This window comes from Sphaeramia orbicularis, chromosome 21 (assembly GCF_902148855.1).
Source record: "Sphaeramia orbicularis chromosome 21, fSphaOr1.1, whole genome shotgun sequence".
In the NCBI taxonomy this organism is placed as follows: Eukaryota; Metazoa; Chordata; class Actinopteri; order Kurtiformes; family Apogonidae; genus Sphaeramia; species Sphaeramia orbicularis.
This window is the reverse complement of record NC_043977.1, coordinates 25,061,255-25,085,583: the sequence shown is the minus strand read 5'-3', so window position 1 is coordinate 25,085,583 and position 24,329 is coordinate 25,061,255. Positions and strand designations below refer to the sequence as shown.

Genomic DNA, 24,329 nt, shown 5'->3' with positions numbered 1-24,329 from the left:
CACTGGTCTACAAGTAAAATACTTCCAGAATAAAAGTAATTAAACTTTACCAAATTTGAGTCACTAATAAAGAAAAATTAAATCAAAAGCACTAGTTGGTTGTAGTTTCTAAGATACAGTCTTGGGCCAAAATGCGAAATTCTGAGAATTAATGAGAGAATGAGTTTTATTCAAAAGGAGTGTTTGTCTCAGAGTTACCACATCCGCCTCAGAACAGTGTCTGCACATTACAATACAGTCACTTTTCTGGTTCTTTGTAGTGGAACATTTATAAATCCATTGTATAAATGTACATAAACCAACATATATGTGTAGTAACACACTATCAACTATACTGAAAACATGAGCTAACCACCACTTTTGTAATTTGTTTTCTGATTCATCTTATTAAAGTATGTAAGATTTTGCACATTTAATGTCTGAAGCAGATATTTTCTAAGAAATTGTAGAGCAGTGTATCCCTCTAGTTAATTATAAATACAAGATAAAAAAAAAAAAAAAAACAAGAAAAATAAAATTAAAAAAAAGAAACTATATATAAAGACATGTTTATAGTGCAATGTTTTTTGTGTGCAATTGTGGACATTAAGGGAGAGTGTTCACTGTCCATTAAACTGACTGCTGTGGGGAAGAAAATATAATGATATAGGATACTAATAAGGTATGATGCATGATAATCTTTCAAAACCAAAAAAGTTAAATGGCTAAATGTATTGTACTGTACATCATAATGCACATGACACACATTGCAATTGAGGCTTTGGTTTCAGTAAAGAATATTTTCTGCGCAACTAGTGCAAACTTTACGGTAACCAAAGGAATGTGTCACACCAGTGTAGAGCCGTAATGATGTCAACTTGTTATTTACTTTCCAAATCTGAATGACTGAGCAAGGCGAAAGGAGAATTAATCAACCGCTGTGTGACCAGGCAGGCGAAAAATAGAGGAGTGTGTGGGGGAGGGGAGGCGGCTCAGAGGCCAGATAGGCAACATGCTTAGACTGTAGCTTATGAGACTCTGCTTAGTTCTTTCAATAAAACAAAAAATATCACATAACAACGCACTTAAAGGGCGATTTTTTTTTTTTATTATCAAAGTGTGTCATTTATGGTGCTAACTACTTAATATATGAGGCAGTCAGCTTTATTTTAAGGGTGTAGTTAATTAATAAAGCTTAAAAATATTATAAAATAAAATCTGTGTGCGAATTTGAAACTGTGCTGTTAGCATTTGTTTACCTCTTTGTAGTGCTAGCTAGCATGTTTTTTTTTTATCGTAAATTGTAGAAACTGTAGTAAGACAGGCCCATCTTATGTGTTGTTATAAACCTGTTGGTGGATGGATTAATTAAGTTATACACCTCAACGTGTTTTCATTATCCAGGTTTAAGGTCAGTTAACCCCACTACTACCCCCACCCGCACCCCACCACCACCCCCACCCCTGTCTCTCTCTCCCCTATCCGCCGTCTACCTCTCTCTCTCCCGCTGCCGATGAGCGCCTGCTGCTACCTCTTTACGTCCCTGTTCTCAGAGAGCGGTGAAACTCCAGAGTAGCCTGCAGCCTCAGTCACAGAAACTCGGGTTTATTTCAACTTTACTGCCAGTTGTGCGTGTGTCTGGACGTACAAGCTTTTTGTTAGCACACCGAATTAACCGACAGTGACTCCGTATATACGCCAGCGGTCGGAACTTGAATTATGACGATGAGCGAAATGGGAGGAAAGTCGTTGCTAGCTTACTGAAGTTGGAGGTTCTCCTTGTGGAAGAGAAAGAGGTGGCGGACACCACGAGTTCACTCTCACAATAAAAGGTAAGCCTGTGAAAAGTCTGGTGACATGGTTTAAGCTGCACTGCAGTGTGGCTTGCCTCTGTTTTATGCGAACATTACAATGATTTAGAGAAATGGGTAATTATGGCGCTGATTAGGGGTTTGCCGGCTCATAGCTTAATCACCCCTTGACTCCACACGTGTGCTCAAATTCCTTCTTGTGTCTTTTATTCTCACTCTATTCCTCTGTTACTCATCTAAACCTATAACTTAGCTTTTATTGTAGTATTTCCCAGTCGTATTTAACCTTGGGAACCCAGCTGCATAGTACTTCACAATATACAGTAAGTTGTAGAGGTTGAAGGTTGTCCCATTTTGGTGAATTATTTGGGTCTACTTTGCCCTTAATAGCAGCCTAGAATAGTCGTGCTACTTTATATAACACTACTGCGGTTTTTTTTAGTCATTTTGATAAAGTTTATAGAGAGTACAACAAATATATCTCCATTCCCATGCAGATTTAGGAAGCGCATGTGTGGGGGAGGGGAGAGACGTTCAACTGTACTAGACATTGCCACCAGTTTTCAAGGGACAGTTCATGTTACTGTATAACTACAGTGTTAAACTGTTTCCACACTAGCTGGTTTAAATCACACAAGAAGCATCAATATATCAAGAGACACCCTGCCAGATAGGAGACATAAAACTACAGGGTCCACATGTTCACACAGCACTTTACACTGTACTTTAAAAGGGCTCATATGAGATACTGTGTGATCCTAAAATTTACAGTTACTAACCCTGATATTCTTTATAGCTCACTGAGTGATGACGGAAATACAACATGTGCAGACACAGTTAACATGTCTTATGTTAACTGTCTCTGCAAAAGCAACACATAAGGGGGTGGATGTGGGTGGATGGGTTTAGGTGAAATGCTGTGTTAACCTGATTCTATTTTATTAGCTAAAATAACAAAATAAGGATCAGGTTTAATTATATAGTCATTATAAAATGAACAGATTGTTTATGTTGTACATTAACACTTTCAGTTAATGCTTTTAGACAGTTATTATCAGTATTTTTTAATAATTGGAGCCAGATGGAGAGGACTGCTGGTGTGAAGGTACATGGTTAAAGAGTTTGATTATTAATGTATTTTTATGTTGATTAATTAGTGAGCCTAATGCAGCATGTAAGTCCTTGCCAGTAATTCACTGCTATGGTTTATTGTCTTTGCTTGGACTGAATCATATTACATAATAGGAGCTGTTAGGTTAAAAAAATGTATCAAGTCCAAACTAATGAGATTGATGGCAATGTGAATGGGTAACATAATTATATTAATCATCCCTTCATGTGTAAAATGTCTGCATTGCAAAAATGATAGGAAATACTCATGCTGAATGTCTGCGTCATCTGCTCTGAGTCAGGACAGTGTCACAATCTGCAGTTTTTGTTCATATTGTGAAACTTTCCAATTTGTAGTTTACGTGGCTGTGGTGACTGTGGTAGCTGGCTGGCATTGCTAAGACTGACAAAACACTGAACCCTTGGCTTGTGTTTAACAATTTCACACTTTATTATTTTATAGGAGGAAGTGTGCAGATTGTGTTTTGTCCTGTGTTTGTCTCTGTGCTGTGTTTGTCATTTAAAGTGTAAATTTGTAAAACATTGGAGCGATGTCAAGAAACGCAAACAACGGGATCAGATTAGTATGCATCTACACTATCAGCACTAAAACATACTTCTAAACTTCTGTGTCCCATACTTATATGAATTATCAGTACAGTCAGTCAAATCGATGACATATTTTTACAGGGTTGAATTTTTTTCATATTGTTTATCTGGTAAAATGTAATGTTTCACACAAGTAGTCAAATAGTTTAGCTGCATACGGTATAAACACCAATGTTTTTGGCATCATTTTATTAATGGACCATTGTGTCACCTGATAGCTACCTCTATTTCCCTATTTCTTGTGTATTTCTACTGTGCCAACCATCAATTTTGGGAGAAAGCATAAAATTACTTGATAAATGAGTTGCATTCTTGCTGTATTGGGCTCAGGAAAAATGGGTCAGTGTAATGTTCAACATCTGAGCACCAACTTGAAAGTGATTGCATCTGTTTACTCACTTTATATGTTGAATCCTGAAGTGTATTTAGTGTTTAAACTGTGATATTGACTTCAGCCATGTAACTATGCTCTGTGAGGGCCTTTACGCCTTTACCAGGAGGAGAGGGGGTCAGAGTGAACCTTAATTACAGTCGTTACAAAAATAGGTTTAGTGCCACCTATTTAAAGAACAAAAGAAGTTTTACTATCACTTAATTGTATGTCTCAGGCAATTTTTTTGTTTTCCATTTATTGATCTCTAAATGTGTTAGGGTCAGTGTCAAAAGTTGATGCTACCTTTCATTGCAAGCCCTTAAAGTCACTGTAATTATTACTAAAATGAATGAGCAGATGTTTGTTTCCTCAGCTCTTAGTACACTTTAAATCATTTGTTGTAAGGTTTGGTTCAGGTATTGTGTTTATTTTGATTTGGTGCTTTAAAAGTAGGAGCTGAAAATGCGGGAAAAAACTACTTCTTCAAGTAGCTCCAAATCATTTAAGTAATATATAGGCTATGTGACCTGGTGCTGATTGATGCTGCTGTGGAAAAAGAAACCACTTTTCAAGAATAGGTTACACCAGTAGAGTCACATCTGACTCAGTTTTAATACCAGTCACAGGGTATATATTCCAGAGCCTGAAAACAGTCTGTGGAAGTGGGCAGAATTCTTGCTTCTTCTCAGACCACTTGAATTAAAATATGCTGAAAGGTAATTATAGAATTTTTGCCCACTATCAAGCAGTGCAGCGTTAGTAGGTCAACACAGTTGTCTTCTTTTGTACTTGATATTGATATTAATTAATAATGTTGCTGGCTCACAGGTTTACAGTATATTTACTTATTGTTTGGCAGTGGATGTAAAATGAAACCCACTGTGGTTGCTAGGAAAAAAGCCCATTGTCTGTAATGTTGTGTGTATAATTATTCATTAAAACCTCTAAGTAGTCCTTGTATTGATACAGATTTTTGTTAACCGGCTCCATTCTAACAGTGTGGATACAGGCACAGAAATGACAACGGCAAATACAATGTTCATTGTGTGAGCGTGAGTGTTCAAAACAGAAATGTATCCTCTGCTCATAAGTAGGGCAAGGAAGTCCCTGAGAAACTCCATGTCAGCCTTCTGCTGCTTTAAATCTCTGTATTGGGCTGTCCAAATATTTCTGTAGCAGTATTTATTTATGATAGGCCATGGGGGGAGGTGAACCATTCTCTCCCTGCAGAAGAGACATGCAGTGTGCATGGGCTACCAGCCAACTGGCAGACTGATGGTTACTCTGAAATAACGCCCATACAAGTACTGGTTAGTTCAAGGCTGTAGTTATTTATTTGAAGTAATTTTGGATTTAGGGCGTCTCTGTTTGTTATTGTGTGAACTGTGCTCTTCTGCTTTGACTCTGTCATTCTGTGTGTTTAAATGAACGTTAGTGGGAGGAAGCCACATGCCTTTATGGTTATGTTTATCCATATCTAGCAGCTAATCGGTTTCTGTTTCTATTGTGTCTGAACATATCACAACCAATGAAGCAAGTTTAAACACTTATTTTTCACATGTTTAAAACAAACCAAACAGTTATTGCAGTGGGGACATGCCAGTGTTTACTGCTGATATTTAAGGTCAGGTTGTTTCTCAGTCTTTCTAACTCACAATTTGGAAAGACGCTGTTTGACAGTTTCCTCTTACTTTGCTCTGTGTGTATTTACTAGGTCTTCAGAAGCAGAGACCATGATGCTAGTGGATAACTGTCATGGGCTTGTGTGTTTATATGCATACCAGAATCAGAAACTTCTCTTCTGCTGGGGAATAATGTTCCCTCTCCTGACATATCCACCTTATATGACCAGGGAGTCATTGCCGTCACAGTAATGATTGTGTGCACGTCAAGCCATCTCTGTCAGGTTCAGGATGAATTTTATTGTATTCTGAAGTAGCTGTCACTTCAATATCTCCAGCTGAAGTAGGTCATTGAGGGCGATTTAGTAAATATATATGTAGGCTGACTATTATAGCAATTATTAAGCCGCTCTCCAAGCACTTCAACAATGATAGATGATCTTTTGACATCAGTTGCTTGCTCAAAGTTTTCACACATGATTGAATAAGTCGTTGATGTTTCCAGAACTGACTCGGCACCGGAAACAACCATCTGTAAAATACCATTGAAAGTTTCAGGCTGCTTCTGTTTCATAATTTCCCACTCCTTGTTTGAAACTTGTGGTGGACTACAGTGTAGTTCTACCAGCGCTGAACATGAGCCCTTTAGAAAAATCTGTTCAGGTGATACCTATATTTAAAATAACCATTTGGACGGTTGAGATGTTGATACAGACTCTATCCTCAATCTGTGTATTTGTGTTTTTTTGTTTTTATTCATCCTTCTCTTTTTCAAGGAGACAATAAATCTTCACTGTGCCATCCTCAAATTAGCATATATTTATGAATCAGCAGATAAACATCTTCCACTGCCATTGGTAATGTGACCTATTTTTGCTAATGTCAGTCATTAAGGTTGTTATTGGCAGATGCCTCCTAAACCGAGGGCTCCTAATGATTTCTTGCTTCAACCAAGAGGCCTATGTTTTTACTTGTGCTTTATGATTTGATTGCAGCATATGTAAACAGTTTAATGCGAAAAACGGACATCCTTGAAGGAGTCTTTGTGTATTTTTATGATCCAAATTTATATGCAGACCTAAAATAAATTTGCATACCTAGGAATCATGGAGGTATGTGTTCTGAGAAAATAATGTAAAATATTGTCACACTCTGATTCTGTGTGTGCAGCGAAGTCTTGGTCAACAGTGTAGTATTAGTGAAGGAGTGTGTAAATGCTAGGTAAAGAAACAGCTTACAATGGAGATCAGTATTTCAGCTCACTTGTCTGCCTTGTTTGTTTGACCCTGATGTCAGATGGAAGGAAAGCTCAAGGAGAGTGGGGGGTATTTAGGGTGGCATGAGCAGCTGTTGACAGAGAAGCAAGATCTTCCGGTCACCATAGCAACACTTGTATTGCCCACACTGGTGTGCTTCTGTGTTTATGGCTTATTTCTGCAGTGCTCATCTTGCTGGAGAAAAAAAAAATTACCAGGTTAAGTATTGTACTGTATGTTATCAAGTACAGCCTCAAGGGCATGTGATAGAAATGGCCTTTAGAAAATAAAAATTACTAAAAAGATTGAGTTTTTTTTTTTTTTTTTTTTAACCCTCACTGATAACTGTGCTTGTGTAAAAGTGTGTTGAGACATACTTGATGTTCCAATCAAAATGTAATATTTTCAGTTCCTGTTCGTGCAAGGAACACTGCAAAATGTCGAGCTTAGTCACGTTATGCCCAGTGTGTTGTTTAATTTGCTGTTTCTGATCTGCTACACACCATTTACTCTTTATTACAGATTTACAGAAAAGAATGCTATTGTGTCATATTATGGAGCATAGAGGTACAAAGTCTTAGTATGTAAAATCCATCTCATTGTACTGCTCTGGTCTACCTTAAAAATGGCCTCATTTCACAATATTTCTGAGCAGTGCAAATTTATTATTAGAAGGGCAGTGTCTTAAATTTTCTCAGTGGGCGACAGGTTAGAATTACACACGTTATGAGTTTATGGTTGTAGAGTTATTTATCATCTGAAATAACAGACATGGGGAAGCAGCTGGTTTTCCTGCTTTGTTTATGAAGAGCATTTGGCATATGAAAGTCCTACACTGTGTGCATGTGTAATATTCTGAGCATCAAAAGAGCTTTCTCTGTCTCACAATCTCCTCCCCACAAAGATTTTATTTTCCCAACACTGCTACCAACCCCCACACAGTCATATACACGTACGCCCTATAGAAACTGGTTCTATATGTGCTGACATTCACATAATAAACCTAGTTATTTGGATAAACCAGATTATGGCAGGCCCTGCTATACCCTGATTACTGTAAAAAGCTTTTTGAATGCATTTTGATCATGTTATATGTCTGTTAGAAAAGTGACAGTACAGAGATGACAGGTGTGGAGGAGGGCAGAGATAGAAAGTAGCTATACCTAGAAATAAATAGCAGCATAAAGGATTAATTATATGTGCAACAAGCCTCCATGCATGAATGTGTTCTCTGCTAAAGCATCTAATGAAGTGGCTAAAATTACCAGGTTACAATGTGGTACTGACAAAAAAAACGATGAAAAACTGTTCTGAAAGCAGGTGTAAATGTTTTGCCCTTTTATTTTAAGGATTTGCAATGTCCCAATACTGCAGTAGCAAATAATTCTGTGCTGATAATATGCCCACATGTTTATTTTAATTTCATCTGTGGTGTTGCTGTAGATTGATATATTTTCAACAGGAGTAGACTACAGTTTTACTCTTATTCTTTTAATATTGGTGCATTCCTAATTTTCTGTAAATGTTGTTATTTCTTGTTTGCTTCAGGAGGGGGAAGCAGACCATGAGTTGTCCCCTTTGAGAAAGGCAAGGCTGCTGATGGCCTTAGGGTGTTAGTAAGAATACCAAATGACACCACTAAGCATGTGGGAGTTGAGAATTTTATTTGATGTTAATGGTTCAATATAAAGATGGGATCTAGGTCTTGGCGCTTTCGATTAGAAGCCATCAAGATGAATCCTTTAAGCGATCCTCACTGTCTGACACCCCCCGCCCCCCCTCCATTCGTCCCCCAGGGAGTAAAAAAAAAAGCTCATACTTGATAGTGGTCTCCTGTGAGAGAAAAATACACTGATGCTGCTGCTGTGTCTTTGAGGACATATTTAATTTGTGGCCTAATTCATATGAAGACAATAGCATTTGACATAGTGCAATGCCATTAAATATGTAGCTAATGTATTACCCCAATGCAATTTTTTCATTAACTGTTATAAGCCAGGAATACTCGCACCACTGTTTTTAGGGATGGTCATTCATGTGTATTGGAGGCAATAATTCCAGTTGATCATGTTTTAAAAGTTCAGTGTGGAAGATTAAGTGGAATCTAATTGCAGACATGAGATATAATTTCCATAATTATGTATTCATTAGTGTATAATTACCTGAAAGAATTGTTGTGTATCTTTCCACTTAGTCCACTGTGTTGTACTGGTATGTTACCACACATTGGAGAGGGGACCAGCGATATTATCTCTTCAGCCTAAAGCTGTAGAACAGACAAACCAGACAATGGCTTTATAAAGGCGTTTTCATGTTTTTAGAGCCCACCATAGGAGAGGGTGAGTGGAGGGCTATTCAGTTAGTGTCATCTACAAATTCTGCAATAAATACCATTAAATATACGTACCCATCCTTTAAAAAAAATTCTGCATGTTCTACTCTTACATGCACTTGAATCACAAAAGTGGTCTAAATATATATTTTTTCACATTTTGTGAATTCTCTACTCTCAGAAGCAGCTGTCTGTGGCTGCAGCATGGAGAAGCTCACCTGCCCTCAACCTGGCTGACACAACAGCAGACATTTATAGGACACTAACTTTCAAGAACTGTCCTGAGAGTAGTTCAGCATTGGTATTATGTAGCGGGTAGAGGATGTCATACCTGCTGCACTTATTACTACTACGGATATCCTTAAGATTCCTGACACAGATGTATAAGATAAATGTTATTTCAATAACTGACTAATGACTGACTGTGCACATTTCACTTTCAATGAGAATTAAAAAGCAGAGGCTCCAGGCTTTATTCTGGTGTTTAATAAAATATGATATATCTGTTCTTTGAAATGGGTGAAATACAGACATTAAAAACATAAAAATGTTTCCTACGTAGTGAGGCCATTGGGAGTGCTAATCAGTAGGTGGGTCTTTTGTTGGAATGAAAACCTGCAGAGTGTTGGCTCTAATAACACATGGTTGGCCACCGCTGGTAAACATTAAAAGTGTTGCCACTCACAGGAAGCGTGGGAGAAGTGTTTTCCCTTGAGACTGAAGGCTACCATCCCCCCACAGTTTGCCGACCTACATTGACTGCCACTAAGTGACTCATTGAGAGACGCAAAGAATAACGCACAAATGGTTGTTGTGATTACCTGTGTGGGGATCATTATTTATCACCCTGCTCCTGTTGCCCCATCCCCCTCTCTGGTTCCCCTCCCCCACTCTCTATCACTCCCCCCTTAGACTGCAGCCCAACCAGAAGCTTCAAAGGCGGGTTTTACTCAGCAGAGCAGTTCAAGAGAAAATGGCTGCTGTTTCCAGGTCTTGTTTGCACATCTGTCAGGAGGTGACTGTTCAGGAGAAAATGGGGTCCCTGGCATGCTGGTTTTCAACATCATTCTTTTCAAATCCTGCATGGGCAGGAGATGGCTGGTTGTGTAGTACTTATTGCTGCATTATGTTTTTAACAAGAACATATTTTTTTTGTAGAGATTGAGGAATAGTTTAATGTATAGAGGGATGTTAAGCAAACAGTCATTGACTCCATAATACAAATAAGGTGATCTCTTTTAGATTAGAAAAGGCTAGAACTTTAATGTGCCAATTTATAGAGTGGCTGAGAATGGACAATGAATCAATTTCACAATAAGACTTTGTTTTAATTTTTTTTTGTTGTTGTTAAATTACTTACCTATTAATATGTGCATACACTTTCAAAATGTGTTGTTTTTAATGTTACCTGACATTTCTTGTGAATACAGAAGTACATTTATATTATTATGTGTAAATGTTGATAGTTGTGATTAGAAATGCCAGAGGAAATTTGTAAAACACTGAAGCATTACTCTATTTTTTTTTTTTTTTTTAAATTCAGTAGGCTATTGTTTGAACAGAACTCATTGCCCAGTAAAACATATGGCTTGGATGAAAATTATTTGTATATGTAAAAACATACTTAGATTGGCAGTAAGGCTCCAAGTAATGGATATAATCATTATCACTTATTATCGCTTCTTTATTTATTTTACCCTGTTTTTTTACAAAATAAAAAAAAAAACTCTCAGAAACAAACAAAACTATGAAGTCTGAAGTGATGTTGCCAGGAAGCTCATCAAATTTGAAATAAATTTGAATGACTTTAGCTCAAGAAAATCAAGTAATAAAATAGTTGATGCAACTAAAAGTGTAGCTATTACATGTTATAAACTGTGTTTACTTAAATGGTTGTAGTGCAGTTTGTCAGACTAAAAATGTATCTAAATGACACCTTGTGAGTTACAGTAGTAAGGTCTTCATTAAGTGCCTGCATTATTCTTGCTGAGGGTCATAAATTCACACATGCTCATAAACCTCCGTAATTATGTAATTGTTTGTTAGTGCCCAACCCCTGACCTGAGCGTGCAGAAACCCTTGGCAGGCATCATTTTGTCAGAGACAAAGTCTCATTACGTACACACAAAATGCAGTTTTGAGGAACCACAGTTTTGTGACAGTCGCTTGCAAAATCTTCCACTTTTTCCGATCAGTATCTTTTCTGTGTGATCACTGTAGATAATCAATAGCACCCACTACAGAGTTGAAGGGCAGTGGTGACTTTACACAGCCACAGGCAGAGTTGTTGACGCTCATGGAGCCTTTGACCATAGATATAGGATGTGGAAATACAGCAGCAAGTAAGGTTGGAAACCTTGAACCATTGAGGTACTTTACACTGTCAAGTAATTGCAGCAAGAGGGTAATAAATGTCAAATTAAAATCAGATGTTTGTGTTTTGTGTTTTGACTCAGCAGCTGTATCCTAATAATTCTGAAGATATCACTCCAGAAAATGGTCAAACAACTGCAGTCAAATCTTTAAGATCAGGTAATTATAACAATTCAAGGGACTAGGTGTAAAATTATAGTCATACATACTTGGCCTTGTCATTGGAAAGCTTAAATAACTGCAGCTGCTGCTGACCTCTTTTATCAGTTAATTTTTTTTGGCTGGGTCTTTAGAAATATGAAAAAAGGAATTCAGTGTGAGGAGGAAAGCAGATATTGTTATGCAGCACTCATTTCAGCCAGAGCTGGCTAAGGGGACTGGTAAACAAGATGGATTGTAAAATGTTGTTGGATTTAGTATGGTTGGATTCAGTGTTCAGTTAAAGTAGGTGTGTATGGCAAACTATTGCAATATTTAATTGAATTTCGATGCGCTCTCACCACGTATCAGTTTTTAAAATTATTATTATTAAAATATAGCCACTATCAACTTCTTTCATCATTCCTCTTTAGTGAGTGTCATCCAGGGGGTGCTCCTCGTGGCTGAAAATTGGGTCGAAGTCACAGTAGAAAAAAACCAAACAACAGCACTAATGTGGCGGACTCAAGCGGTGAAGTTAAACTTAAAGCTGCACCAGCATCGTTTAAATCCAAAGTCTAGACTCACTTTTGCTCTTCTAGTGTGGATGGGACAAAGCTGGATAAGGACTTTAAGGCCATATGTAAGAACTGTCTCACAAAAATATGATACACAGGTGGCACAACAAATGTGCACACTTGAGAGACATGAGATGTTGTGTTTTCTGAATGAGTTTAAAATAGTGTCACTTTGTCAGACACCTAAAAAAAAAAATCCTGTTTACAGTTATGTTGCACTAAAACAGTGTCATTGTTTTTGGTCTATTGCTGTTTGTACGCTGGTTAAATTATGCTGCAAAATATAAACTATGAAATTTATTTATTTATATTTGTTTTTGTTTCACCCCTACAAACACACGGATATATCATAGATTATTAAGAGCAATATATCAGTAATCGATGTATCGCCAAATCGAGATATTATTGCGATTGTGAGCTATTTATCACGTATCATATCATGAGGTACCCTGAGATTCCCAGCCTTGAGCCCAGCCCAGAGTTAAAGCAAACCATCTCAATATATCACACACTGAAGCCCTGCTATAAATACATTTCAGTGTAATGTCATAAGAAGAAATTTGGTATTAGAGTATATATTTACAGCCTATATGTTGTAGATTTGCATCTCACACAGGTACATGTACAGTTGCAGTCTCACAAGGAATGATGTTTTCTTTCTTTGAAAGGTCTTTTTTTTCCCAAGAGGAGTCATATCCTCATACTTTGACTTCACTCAAGACTTCAAAGGTAACAAACCAGAGGGATTGTAGAGGTTAGTGCTAGGTCAGGTTTCCATAAAGACACATTGTTTTGTCAAACACTTGGATGCCGAGGCAGTTGTGTAATGGATGGTGACATCGTGGGCCCATCTGATAGTGGGATTATTGCTGCTGCTCTTCCCTCCAGGCTGCCTGTTAATTACGTTTCCAGTTGTTTAGTATGTAGCGGTAGCAGCCTCATGAGCTCTGTTGCTTTGATGTGGCTAGCCTTTCTTAGTCCCATGTGTAAGCTAATTAGCTAAAGAAAAACATGGTGGCAGTGGGCAAAGTAGGGCCCAGTGGCTCAGGTGTCAATACAAGCTCAGTGTTGTTTTGTTTCTACAAGATGGGAGCTATTTCTTTGTTAATGTCAATGAACTTTACTGCTCTGTGTCAAATATTACAAAGGACACTGACACATCTTGGTTGAAATTTAGTAATATTTCTGTGAGGTTTTACTGTGTGTTTTGCTGCTATTGCAGTATTTTTTCACCACTTACTAGGCTAGATTGTTATAATTTCAGCCCATAGCATGTCTGCTGTGGCACAATGAAGACTGACTCCATCTGAAAGAATATACCAAGGTGAAAGGGTGAATAATTCATGTTGAGCAACATGTTCAACCCCTCTGGCTGTATGCCCACTGGTAATTGGGACAACACCATTCTCTGTCTATTTTGCCTGATCTCTCTTGTTGCTATGCTACCAAAGGGGAACTTGAGTGGGTCTGTTTGGAATGAAAGTTGGACAACCATGCAGTCTTCATACCTGACACCCCCCCCCCCCCTTTTTTTTTTTTGTATTCTCAGGAAAATGTCGGTCCCTTTATCTCCCTGTTGCATATTGGTGTGACTCATTCTCAGGTTCCATCTTATTTCTTTTAAGTATTTTTCCAGTAAAAACATGTAAAGATCATGTTTCTGTTATTTTTATGTACTGTTCATTTGATAGTGTTTACATTGTGTGGGTGGGCAGCGTATGGAGAAGGTTGTTTCACCACCATTTTGCGGTTATCCTGATAAAGTGACTGCAGAAGCCACTGAGAAATAATGAATTCAGTATTGTTACAGTGTTCATCAGCCCGAGGACAATATCTGGATTGAAATAATAAATTACTAAATTAAACTGTCTCTTTGTTTCTCTGCTCCCTTCAGTTTTTAGATGATCTCAAGTGAATTGTTAATTTGCAGTCTGCAAGATACTTCTGTTTGTTGAAAATAAATCTGAAGAGAAGGTCAGCTCGGCTCACACGAATAATTAGCATCTTGCTTTCTTCTGTAATTCACTAGATGGGAAGTAGACTGGCATTTAATATCCTTACTACCTTATCAGGGCTCTTCCCATCTAGATGGATGGCTGGGTCACTAATGCGAAGCACCACTCAGATCTCTGTGGAAGCCAAATGGATATAGACACTCCCATTAGGCCCGAGAAGAGAAGCAACAAATGCTTACTTTCAGTAGCAGACATAGATTCACAGGTTAAGTGACCCAGCCACCAATGTTGTCGAAAGAGGGGATCATGTAACAATGAACAAAACTAGAGTGAGCACATACTAACAGAGGGTAGAAGTCAGAGCTTTCTCATGCGTATTTGTGTTCAAAGCTGCAACAGTAATTCCATTAATCTTCTTAAATTTTAATATTTCTTGGTTTCTTTACTTCTCCATGACAATAAACTGAATATCTGTTGGTTGTGGATCAAACAAGATATTTGAGCACATCATGTTGAGCTTCGGGAAACACTGATCAACATTTTCCACTGTTTTTTGAACCAAGTAATCAATTACTTGAGAATTATCAGCAGATTAATCAACCATAACCCTATACACAGTTCCATTACAAGCTGAAATGTGGGTGAATTTGTGCAGTGTGCAGAAGTTGTATCTGTTCTTAGAGCATAATCAAAATGGGTCATGATGTGTTAGATAGGGAGGGCAATTGATAAGAATTTAACAATTCTGATTCCATTGGGTGAGAGAATAAAAGAGTACAAATGGGTTTGTTTGCATTAACTGTCTTTTATATTTCAATCTCTGCGCAGAAACTAGAGCGTACAGTATGCACAAATAATAATAACAGGTAACGCTGGGCCCGGTTCCAGATAGTTATATATGAGGTAGCAATCAGGAATATAAAGGGGGCACATGCCGGTGATTGGGGGGGGGGTCCACACCATACGACCATACAAAGTGAAAGTGAAACTTAAGATGCTTTACTAATTCATCTGTCTTTCACTGCTCTGCACTTCATTTTCCTTTTCCCTCCCTTCGAAAACTTTTATTTGAGGGGGCAGGACATTTGTTGCCCCCCCCCCCCACCACCACCAGAACTAGGCCCGGATGACGCCCTGGTGTTTGCTCTGCTACTAGACTCACAAGTGTTGCTAAGTAGCGTATCAAACACGTGACGTTCCTGCAAATGAACTGTATGCTGTGTGGACAAATGTTTTAGCATATTGGAGTTATTTCCTCCTTTGAAGAAATGGTAGCTTTGCAAGTGTTACAAATGGACCTGGTGTCATCTTTTTGTGTGAAATATAGCCATACTTTGGAGCGTTTCTGCCTTGACGCCACATTAGCTACATTCTAAACCAAAACAATGCAGTATACGTGTGACGTCATCACGCATATGCAATGAAGGCGGAATCGATAAGCAGAATCGTTAAACAGGCAGGTAAATGATTCCAAGGAATTCAGCTACTGGGAACCGGTTCTCAAAAAGAACCGGTTCTCGATACCCATCCCTAGTGTTAGAATGGCATAAGGGCAAATGCACATGGACTACAACAGAACAAAATAGTAGTCATTCCTTTGTTTATTTTCCAGAGTGAACCTATCCTTCCAGCAGACCGCCCCCTTTTGGCTGGGTTAAGATGAGTATTACCAGTGACGAAGTGAACTTCTTGGTCTACAGATACCTCCAAGAATCAGGTTTGTCTCACTGATCTGATAAACACACTGCAGCCAAAATAAATGGGTTAGTTACAGTGCTTTCAGTTTTGCACTTGAATTTTGTTAACTTGGCTCTTCTGTTTCAGCATTAACTAGAAAATAGCATTTCAATGCATTTTTAGTTTCTAAAGGCTCAGTGCACACACAATTGAAAAGATGGAAGTGATCAGATCATTTGTTTGCTTAAAACGAAGTTTTGTTTTTGTTTCCCTTTTAGATATCAGTATGCAGTGCACTCGTCTATAGGACATAAATAAATGACTTCATAGCTGCTTGGTTTCATTACTTATTAAGAATGGCTCTGAAATGTGCAAAATACAAAGTTTTGTAAATGACATTAGCTTTTGGGTTTATGTACTTGTATGTCTTAGTTGTTTTGTCATTTTTAATTTTTGTATTTAGCTGCAGTCATCTCTGTTTTCATAATCACAGATAAAAACCTTTGATTATTTGTCTTGTTTGTTTACGCCTTGTGTTCAGCTCCACATTAATGACTGAATGGTGTTTTGTTTTCAGGTTTCTCCCATTCAGCATTCACCTTTGGCATTGAAAGCCACATCAGCCAGTCTAACATCAATGGAACACTAGTGCCCCCTGCAGCTCTAATCTCCATTCTGCAGAAGGGGCTTCAGTATGTGGAGGCAGAAATCAGCATCAATGAGGTGAGGGCAGGAACCCGCTGTTCTCCTACAGCTGTTTTCTGATGCTTAATAATACAGAAACACACTTTGATCACTGTGACAGCACGGTTGCCCTGTTTATTTCATCTTTATACTTGAAAGAATTACTGAAGATGACTTGCTGAGCAATTGAGATTAGAAAACACCTCTGATACTGATGCTTATTTTGACCAATCTTGACAACGCATCAATTAAAAATCACAGCTTTTCCATGTGTTGTCTGTTTCCCCGACAGGATGGTACTGTATTTGATGGTCGGCCAATTGAGTCATTGTCACTCATTGACGCAGTGATGCCTGATGTGGTACAGACGCGGCAGCAGGCCTTCCGCGACAAGTTAGCCCAACAGCAGGCTGCCTGCGCCATGGCAGCGTCCACCTCTGGAAACCAGTCTAATCCACCAAAGAACGGAGAAGCCACTGTCAATGGGGAAGAGAATGGCACTCACAACATGAGTAAGAGAAACGTTATTCTAAGTGTGTATGCAGAAGTACGTTCATTAGATTTACTTCAAACCTAGCAAATGAGCTCACAAAATAAAAAATAAAAAAAATTAGAAATACAATTGGTTACTTGTTTATGTAAGTTTATAGAGATGTAGGATACATTTTTGTTTTAATGTAATTAAAGCAAATACTTAGTTTCATCAATATCAGTAACCACTATCTGTTTTTATTTCAGATGATACATATGTGAAAATTATGGCACTGGTGTTATAAAGAGAAACAAACCCCACTGAGCTGTTTTCACAGACTGTGCTATATATAGCCTTTGTACAGCTTTTTCTGTGTGTGAAACTAGAGAGGTGTAGATCAGGTGCAGCTCTAGACAAGGGGAATAGGAGTAGATGATGGTGTCAGCATATCCTTCAGGAATTTAATTTTAAGGTGTGGATGGCAACAGAAGGAGTTATTGTGCGAGTAAGGTAAGGTTTGCTGCCTGAGCACACAGAAAGGCATGGTAGAACTGCTCAGAAAACACATAAAGCTTTACATATTTTAAGGGTTCAAGCATCTTTTGGTACTGGGTTCTCATACACTTTAAATGGAGCCTCAGAGTGAATTTAATAAAAAATAACCCTTTCTACTATACTTTGATAATTATGGCCCCATATTGTCCTATCAAGTAAAAATAGTTTTTTCCATAATTTGAAAAAAGCAAGTCCATTGTACATAAATTGTACAAATTTCACATATATACAAATATATGCTGACAGTGTGCGTGTGTTTTTACAAATTATATTGAAACAGTCCCATTATTAATTCCAATTATCTGTCTCATTACTTTTCAATTCTTCTGATTTCTAATCTATTTTATTTGATAATAGTACATTTCACTTAAGGCACCTTTCTAAACACTCAATGACAGAATCAGAACAGATCAATAAAACAGTACAATAACATCCATAATATACAAGATTATACACAAACAAGAGAATGAATAGATTAATAATATAAAAGCAGCAATGGTAATGAGGGGTATATGTTTTATGCCAGAAGAAATAGATTTGCTTGTGTTTTTAGCATGAGCACAACTGTTTCTCTTATATAATATCTCTGTCTGGTCACGCTTTGGACCACTTCCTCCTCTACCATGACTCCCTCTTGTTGCAATTGTTCCAGTGCTGTAGACACATGAGCTTGACATCACTCTTTTGCAATGCACAACTCTTAGAAACACATGCAAGCATCCATAAAAGGATTTGATAAGCTCCAGGGCATACAATTCAGATGGATCAGGCAATTTTGAGTCATGCTCTCAATTCCTGTCCCTGGTGTTCATACCTGTTTTTGTGTGTTTCTGTGTGTGTGCTTGCCGTTGTTAGACAACCACAATGAGCCCATGGAGATGGATGTGGATGTCGAGATACCAGCCAACAAAGCAACTGTGCTTCGAGGCCATGAGTCGGAGGTGTTCATCTGTGCCTGGAACCCTGTCAGTGATCTGCTCGCCTCGGGGTAAGTCTGCGTCTGTGCTGAAACACAGGTTTGAAATCATACTTGATGACTTATAATACACAGCGTGCATATACGGCTGTTATTTAGCGAGATATATGGCTACATCAGAACCAAAGCTGACAGCTTGTATTTCAACTGTCTGTTAAACCCCTCCTGCTGCGTTTGTGTTCTGTTCAGCTCAGGGGACTCCACTGCCAGAATCTGGAACCTCAATGAGAACAACAACTCCAACTCCACCCAGCTGGTTCTTCGCCACTGTATCCGAGAAGGTGGCCAGGATGTCCCCAGCAACAAAGACGTCACATCACTCGACTGGAATGTAGGTTCCAAATCATCCATCCACATCTTTCCTCTACTTCCACCATGTGTTGAACAGCTGAGTAACAGTTTTGTATTTTTTTCCATCCAACAGAGTGATGGGACGCTCCTGGCAACAGGTTCATATGATGGATTTGCCAGGATATGGACAAAAGATGGTATGTCCTCTATTAATGATGCTGTTACTGTTATCACGTTGGTGTTGTGAATTTTGTGATTTTTATTTTAAAGAAACTTTTCTATAAGAAATAAATATGGCTCTTATCCATTAGGAAATCTGGCAAGCACCTTGGGGCAACACAAAGGGCCAATATTTGCACTGAAGTGGAACAAGAAGGGGAACTCGATTCTCAGTGCTGGCGTAGATAAGGTATTTCATGTCCTTAAGTACGAGGAAATGTCTCTTTTTAATGGCAGTGACCTCATATTTTTTTCTTTAGGCTTACTGTTAACATTTTCAGATCACCTGCCAAAGGTTAAATCTGTATAATAATCTATAATATAAAACTGTTCTCCCGGAAAGAGAGGCACAGACCTTGAAATTCCTCATCATCTGGCCTTCGTGTTCTATATTATGATATACTGTTTTCACAGCATCATGAAATTTAAGGAGGCAGTTACATACCATTTAAACCATCTAGAAATAATAAAAGTAAAAATCTTCACAAACAGATGCACTAAATTCTTTATATCTGCGATGGTTATTGAAAGGAGAAGTATCTGTCGATAATCTTTGAGAACAATTTGAGCATTTTTTAGATATTGTGAGTGTAATGTGCGTCTTTCATCAGATAATGTTATGGTTAAGAATTTGTACTATTACGGCATCACAGGTTAAAAATGGCTCAGAAGTAGCTGCTAGTTAACATGTAGTTTTAATGTGTTAATAAATAACATTCATACTTCATACTCATTCTGCTGTCTATCATCAGAAAATCGTCACCTATTACTAAATTAGCATCTAAACAAGTTCACTGTTGTTTTCAGTATTAATTCTGAGCCCTGCCAGGCCTTGGTGTTACGTTTTAGAATGACCTACAAAGAAATGTTGCACTGTTTTGAAATGCCCAATTATGTTTTCCAGACGACAATCATTTGGGATGCACACACAGGAGAGGCCAAGCAGCAGTTCCCTTTTCACTCAGGTAAAACTGTTTACTATGTATCCAGGACGACGAGATGATTTTACTGTGGAGATGGTAAATAGGATGCAAAATGCTCCCTGCTCAGTAGTGGTTTTATTATGTGTGGTTAAATTATCCACAGCTCCAGCACTGGATGTCGACTGGCAGAACAATACTACCTTCGCCTCTTGCAGCACAGACATGTGCATCCATGTATGTCGCCTTGGCAACGACCGGCCTCTTAAGACTTTCCAGGGCCACACAGTAAGCTTTTTCTATGTTGCATTGCAAATCCCATCAGACACGATACCATAAATATTCCCAAGACAGTCAGTCATACTAATGAGTTATTGTGTTCTATAGAATGAAGTTAATGCCATTAAATGGGATCCATCAGGTATGCTGCTTGCCTCCTGTTCAGATGACATGACCTTAAAGGTAAATCTTGGCTTTTTAAAGTTTAATGAAGCAAATGTGAGTGGTAATTTGTTTTTGTTTGACTCTCCATTGCTGCTTCTCTCTCACACAGATTTGGAGTATGAAGCAGGAGTCATGTGTCCATGACCTCCAAGCACATAGTAAAGAGATCTACACTATCAAGTGGAGCCCCACAGGCCCTGGCACGAGCAACCCCAACTCCAACATCATGCTCGCCAGGTGGGAAACGGCTCACACATAGCTCACATTCATTACCATGCAATGCAAACACCCACACTGTGCTCAGTCCTGAGAGAAAAGCCCAGGGTTCTGTGCTTAGAACAACCTGGAAAACATTTGAGTATATATATATATATATATATATATATATATATATATATATATAGATGCACCTGTTTTTTCATAGTTGCCCAGGGTTGTGTGCTGTATGCGTGCATAAGAAAGGTACAATTGTCATAGCTTGGCATTCAGAAGAAACCATGTTCCAGGCAAATCCCAGTGCTAGTAATTGTCAGTGGCCCACAGCCAACAGGTCAAGTTCAGATTGCACAGGAATTTACAGCCTCAGCTGACAGCCCAGCGGACCTGCCTATAGTTTACACTGGAAATAATGTGCTGTTATTCTCACAGAGAGGGACTTCATTATCCAGAGTAAATGCCACTATTGAACAGTCTCCAGCAAGCAATTTTTAATTGTCTTAAATTGTGTTCCTTTTCTGATATTTTTCCGAATTGGCTATCATGTTTGGCCCAGCTGTTTATGTCTCAGTAATTTATTTATTTACAGTCATTCTTGTTTTCCACAGTTTCTCAGTTTTAGGGTTACCAATCATAGTTTTATTGCATATGTGCTATGGTGGGACTGTGTTTCGGAAATACTTTTCTTAGCTGTTAGACAAGTTTTGTTTCTTTTTTTTTTTTAAATACCACCATACAAAGCAACACAGATGACAAATTTGCACCTTCTGAAGATGGTGTTAGGTCTTTTGTAACTACTTTTGTTACTACTTCAGATTAGAATGATGTACCAGCAACAAATAAACAAACATTACATTTTGTTCAGATATAGTATTCAAACTTAACAGGTTTTTTGCAAAACCCTGAATTAATGGTAGCATATTGACATTTGGCCAAGATGGCAAACATTACATCTGATAAACATGGGTCCTGTATGTTAATGTTGTCAGTATCATAAGTATGGACTCTAGTCCTAACCTGACTGAAACTTTTCATACGTAGCATGTTGTAGCTCTTTAAGTCCAAGGTTCGTGTGGTGCTGAGTGGTGATTTTTGGTCTTCTTTTCCTCTCTACCCACAGCGCCTCTTTTGACTCAACAGTACGACTGTGGGATGTCGAGCGGGGGGTTTGTATTCACACACTGACAAAGCACCAGGAACCTGTCTACAGTGTGGCCTTCAGCCCCGATGGCAAACACCTAGCCAGCGGCTCCTTTGATAAGTGTGTCCACATTTGGAACACTACGGTAAGAGTCTGACTGGGATTTGTCCCGCAAGATTTACAACCACTGCAAAACATAGCTGCAGCTGATTTGTTTGTGCTGATGTTTTTTAGACTGGAGCTTTGGTGCACAGCTACAGGGGTACCGGTGGCATTTTTGAGGTGTGTTGGAACAGCACTGGGGACAAAGTTGGTGCCAGCGCATCTGACGGCTCGGTAAGCCATTGTGACTGATATATCCCTGTGAAATTCAACTACAATGTATAAACATGCTTTAGTTTTCTGCTTTTCAATGCCAGTTAGCTATGAAACTACTTGTAAATGAAAACGAGATGCGCTGCTTAAAATGTTGAATTAATTCTACCTCATGTTTTTACTTTGTAGGTATGTGTCCTTGATCTCCGGAAATAGCAGACTTGACTTTGGTGAATCCTGGAATGTGCAGCAAATTGCCTTCTATTCTCACATCAGCAAACACTCTCGTTGCTCAAGAAGGGCTGTAAGGTGGAGTGAAACGTAACCGTCACATGGGTAACACCAGACGATTGCAGCAGCTTCTGTGGAGCCAGCACCAACTGAATTCAGTGCACCTTACAGTTTGTTGATGTGTGTTTTATCATGCGCCTATTTGAGGCATAATGGAGGCCGGTTAAGAGATCCCCCCAAGACTGGACTAAATCCAACTCCCTCGGTGCATCCGTGTTTTAAAAGTTTTCTAATGAGGAAGCATTGTGATCCCTTTGGACGGCTCGTCCAGCTGTTGTCGGGGTAAGAGGAAAAACACACAACAGGGTTTTAGAAGAGAAAAGTGTTGATGGGACGTGTGTGTTTGGCTGTACTAGGCAAGAAATTCTGTAACAAAGGGTGAGGTTTAAGAATTTCTTTGGGCAAATGTTACATCATGTCCAAAAGAACCACCTGGGAACATGAGAAAAGTAACATGAATACTGAAGTACTGATATTGTCTGTCGACAGGGTGCTTAACTTCTCCTCAGTGGAGAATAGTTTGTTTCAAGAGTACTTCTGCTTTTTTTGTCTGTTTTCCACAGATGGACTTTTGAAAGTCAAACCTGAATGTGTCGCTACAAGGTAGTTCTTAGCTCAAGTTTAACATCAGGGCAACAAAAGAAAAACCTGCCAAGAAATAGTCCTAACCTCTGAAAATGTCCTGCTTAATTCAGTCGAGATTAGAAAATGTCATTTTGTGGACAAGATGTGAAAAGTGTGGTTTACAAAGAGAATTTTCTCCCTTTTGGATGTAAATTTAAAGAATGTAAAGATATGTAAATTAGATTAATACACAGACTTATATACTGTGTATATATGTTTATATACAGTAAACTTTATTGCCATCCTGAGGGGGCTCATTAATGGCTAAAGCTGTCACATCTGTGCTGATAATTGATGGATCATCTTTTTTTTTCTTTTTTTTTTTAAAGTGCGTGTTTCATCAGCTTCCTTTACTGTTTTGCTACTGTCAGCCACTCATAACCAGCACATCATGTTATCATTTCGAGTCTGTTGCAAAAGGATTTGAAGGAGATTTCAGTAACTTTTCTTTCCTCTATTAATTGCTAAAAAGCTTCCAAAAAAAGTGTGCACCTCTTTACCGGCATTCAGGGAATTATCTGGTCAACAGGAGAGGAAAACTCACCTCACTGTCCCACATGTAAGAGAAGAATCCAGACCTAAGCGGAGAAACAAGTTTGCCTTTTCGAGCATCACCATGGTTTCTCTTTGGCACTTTCTTCCGACTGAGCTACTGAAAATTCAGAGCACATTTTGACCAGAAAGTGTAAGGTCAAGCAAAGTCCTGCTGTTGCTTAGAGCTATGATTGAACTCTTGTTACGTCCCACTCAATGCTACCAGCTGAACAGACTGTGTCACGTATATAATGTCTGTAATGTGGGTGAACGTCAGCGGTGTGTCTACCCTCTGCTTACTCAGATATGTAAAATGAAAGACTATCCTCAACTAACATGCCACCACTTTGATTTGCCTTTTTTTTTTTTTTTTTTTTTTTTTTTACTTTTCATTCGGTTTCTTTTAGAGCAATATTAAGTGCACTTTTTGTCATGGCAAGTTTGGCAAATGTTCATATTTTGCTGAAAGTGAAGGGCCAAGGGTTTGTTTGTGTCTTTTTGTTTAGTCACAATTGTCTGTTTAAGGGTGGATCTTTGTTTTCTGACGTTTTCATTTGCTGAGAGCCATTATCGTCTGTGTCAGACTGAGAATTGGGCTGTTAGTTGTTAGCCATCATCGTGTGCTGAGGAGCCTAGTATGGACTAAGTGCTGTGACAGCTATTATCTCCCCCTTACCCTGGTCCAGGGTGTGGACACCTGTTTCCAAGACAAAATGTTGAAGTCATTCAGTGTCTCAAATAAATCACTCTATTTTGATATCTGAAAAGAAGAAGCCTGTGTCTTGTGTATTTTCTTAGTGAGGACTGTTTTGTAGAGGTTTGAAACCACTCAGA

General features: G+C 38.5%; 1 protein-coding gene across 1 annotated transcript; it reads left to right on the top strand.

Moving 5' to 3' along the window:
- The first annotated feature begins 1,457 nt into the window (after positions 1-1,457).
- Positions 1,458-24,262, top strand: tbl1x (transducin beta like 1 X-linked). The gene is made up of 15 exons (XM_030124957.1): positions 1,458-1,811; positions 15,749-15,853; positions 16,391-16,536; positions 16,790-17,009; positions 18,380-18,512; positions 18,690-18,831; positions 18,925-18,988; positions 19,103-19,200; positions 19,915-19,975; positions 20,097-20,218; positions 20,318-20,392; positions 20,484-20,611; positions 21,711-21,876; positions 21,966-22,067; positions 22,236-24,262. Exons 2-15 carry the CDS (start codon positions 15,796-15,798, stop codon positions 22,260-22,262), a joined length of 1,542 nt encoding a protein of 513 aa, XP_029980817.1. The 5' UTR covers positions 1,458-1,811; positions 15,749-15,795; the 3' UTR covers positions 22,263-24,262.
- The last annotated feature ends 67 nt before the right edge of the window (positions 24,263-24,329 follow it).

Bases quoted from the DNA above. Each gene is read 5' to 3' on its own strand.
- tbl1x (XM_030124957.1), top strand. From the start codon at position 15,796: ATGAGTATTACCAGTGACGAAGTGAACTTCTTGGTCTACAGATACCTC. The intron at 19,201-19,914 runs GTATTTCATGTC...TATGTTTTCCAG, and splicing joins TCAGTGCTGGCGTAGATAAG to ACGACAATCATTTGGGATGC. The intron at 20,612-21,710 runs GTGGGAAACGGC...CTCTACCCACAG, and splicing joins TCCAACATCATGCTCGCCAG to CGCCTCTTTTGACTCAACAG.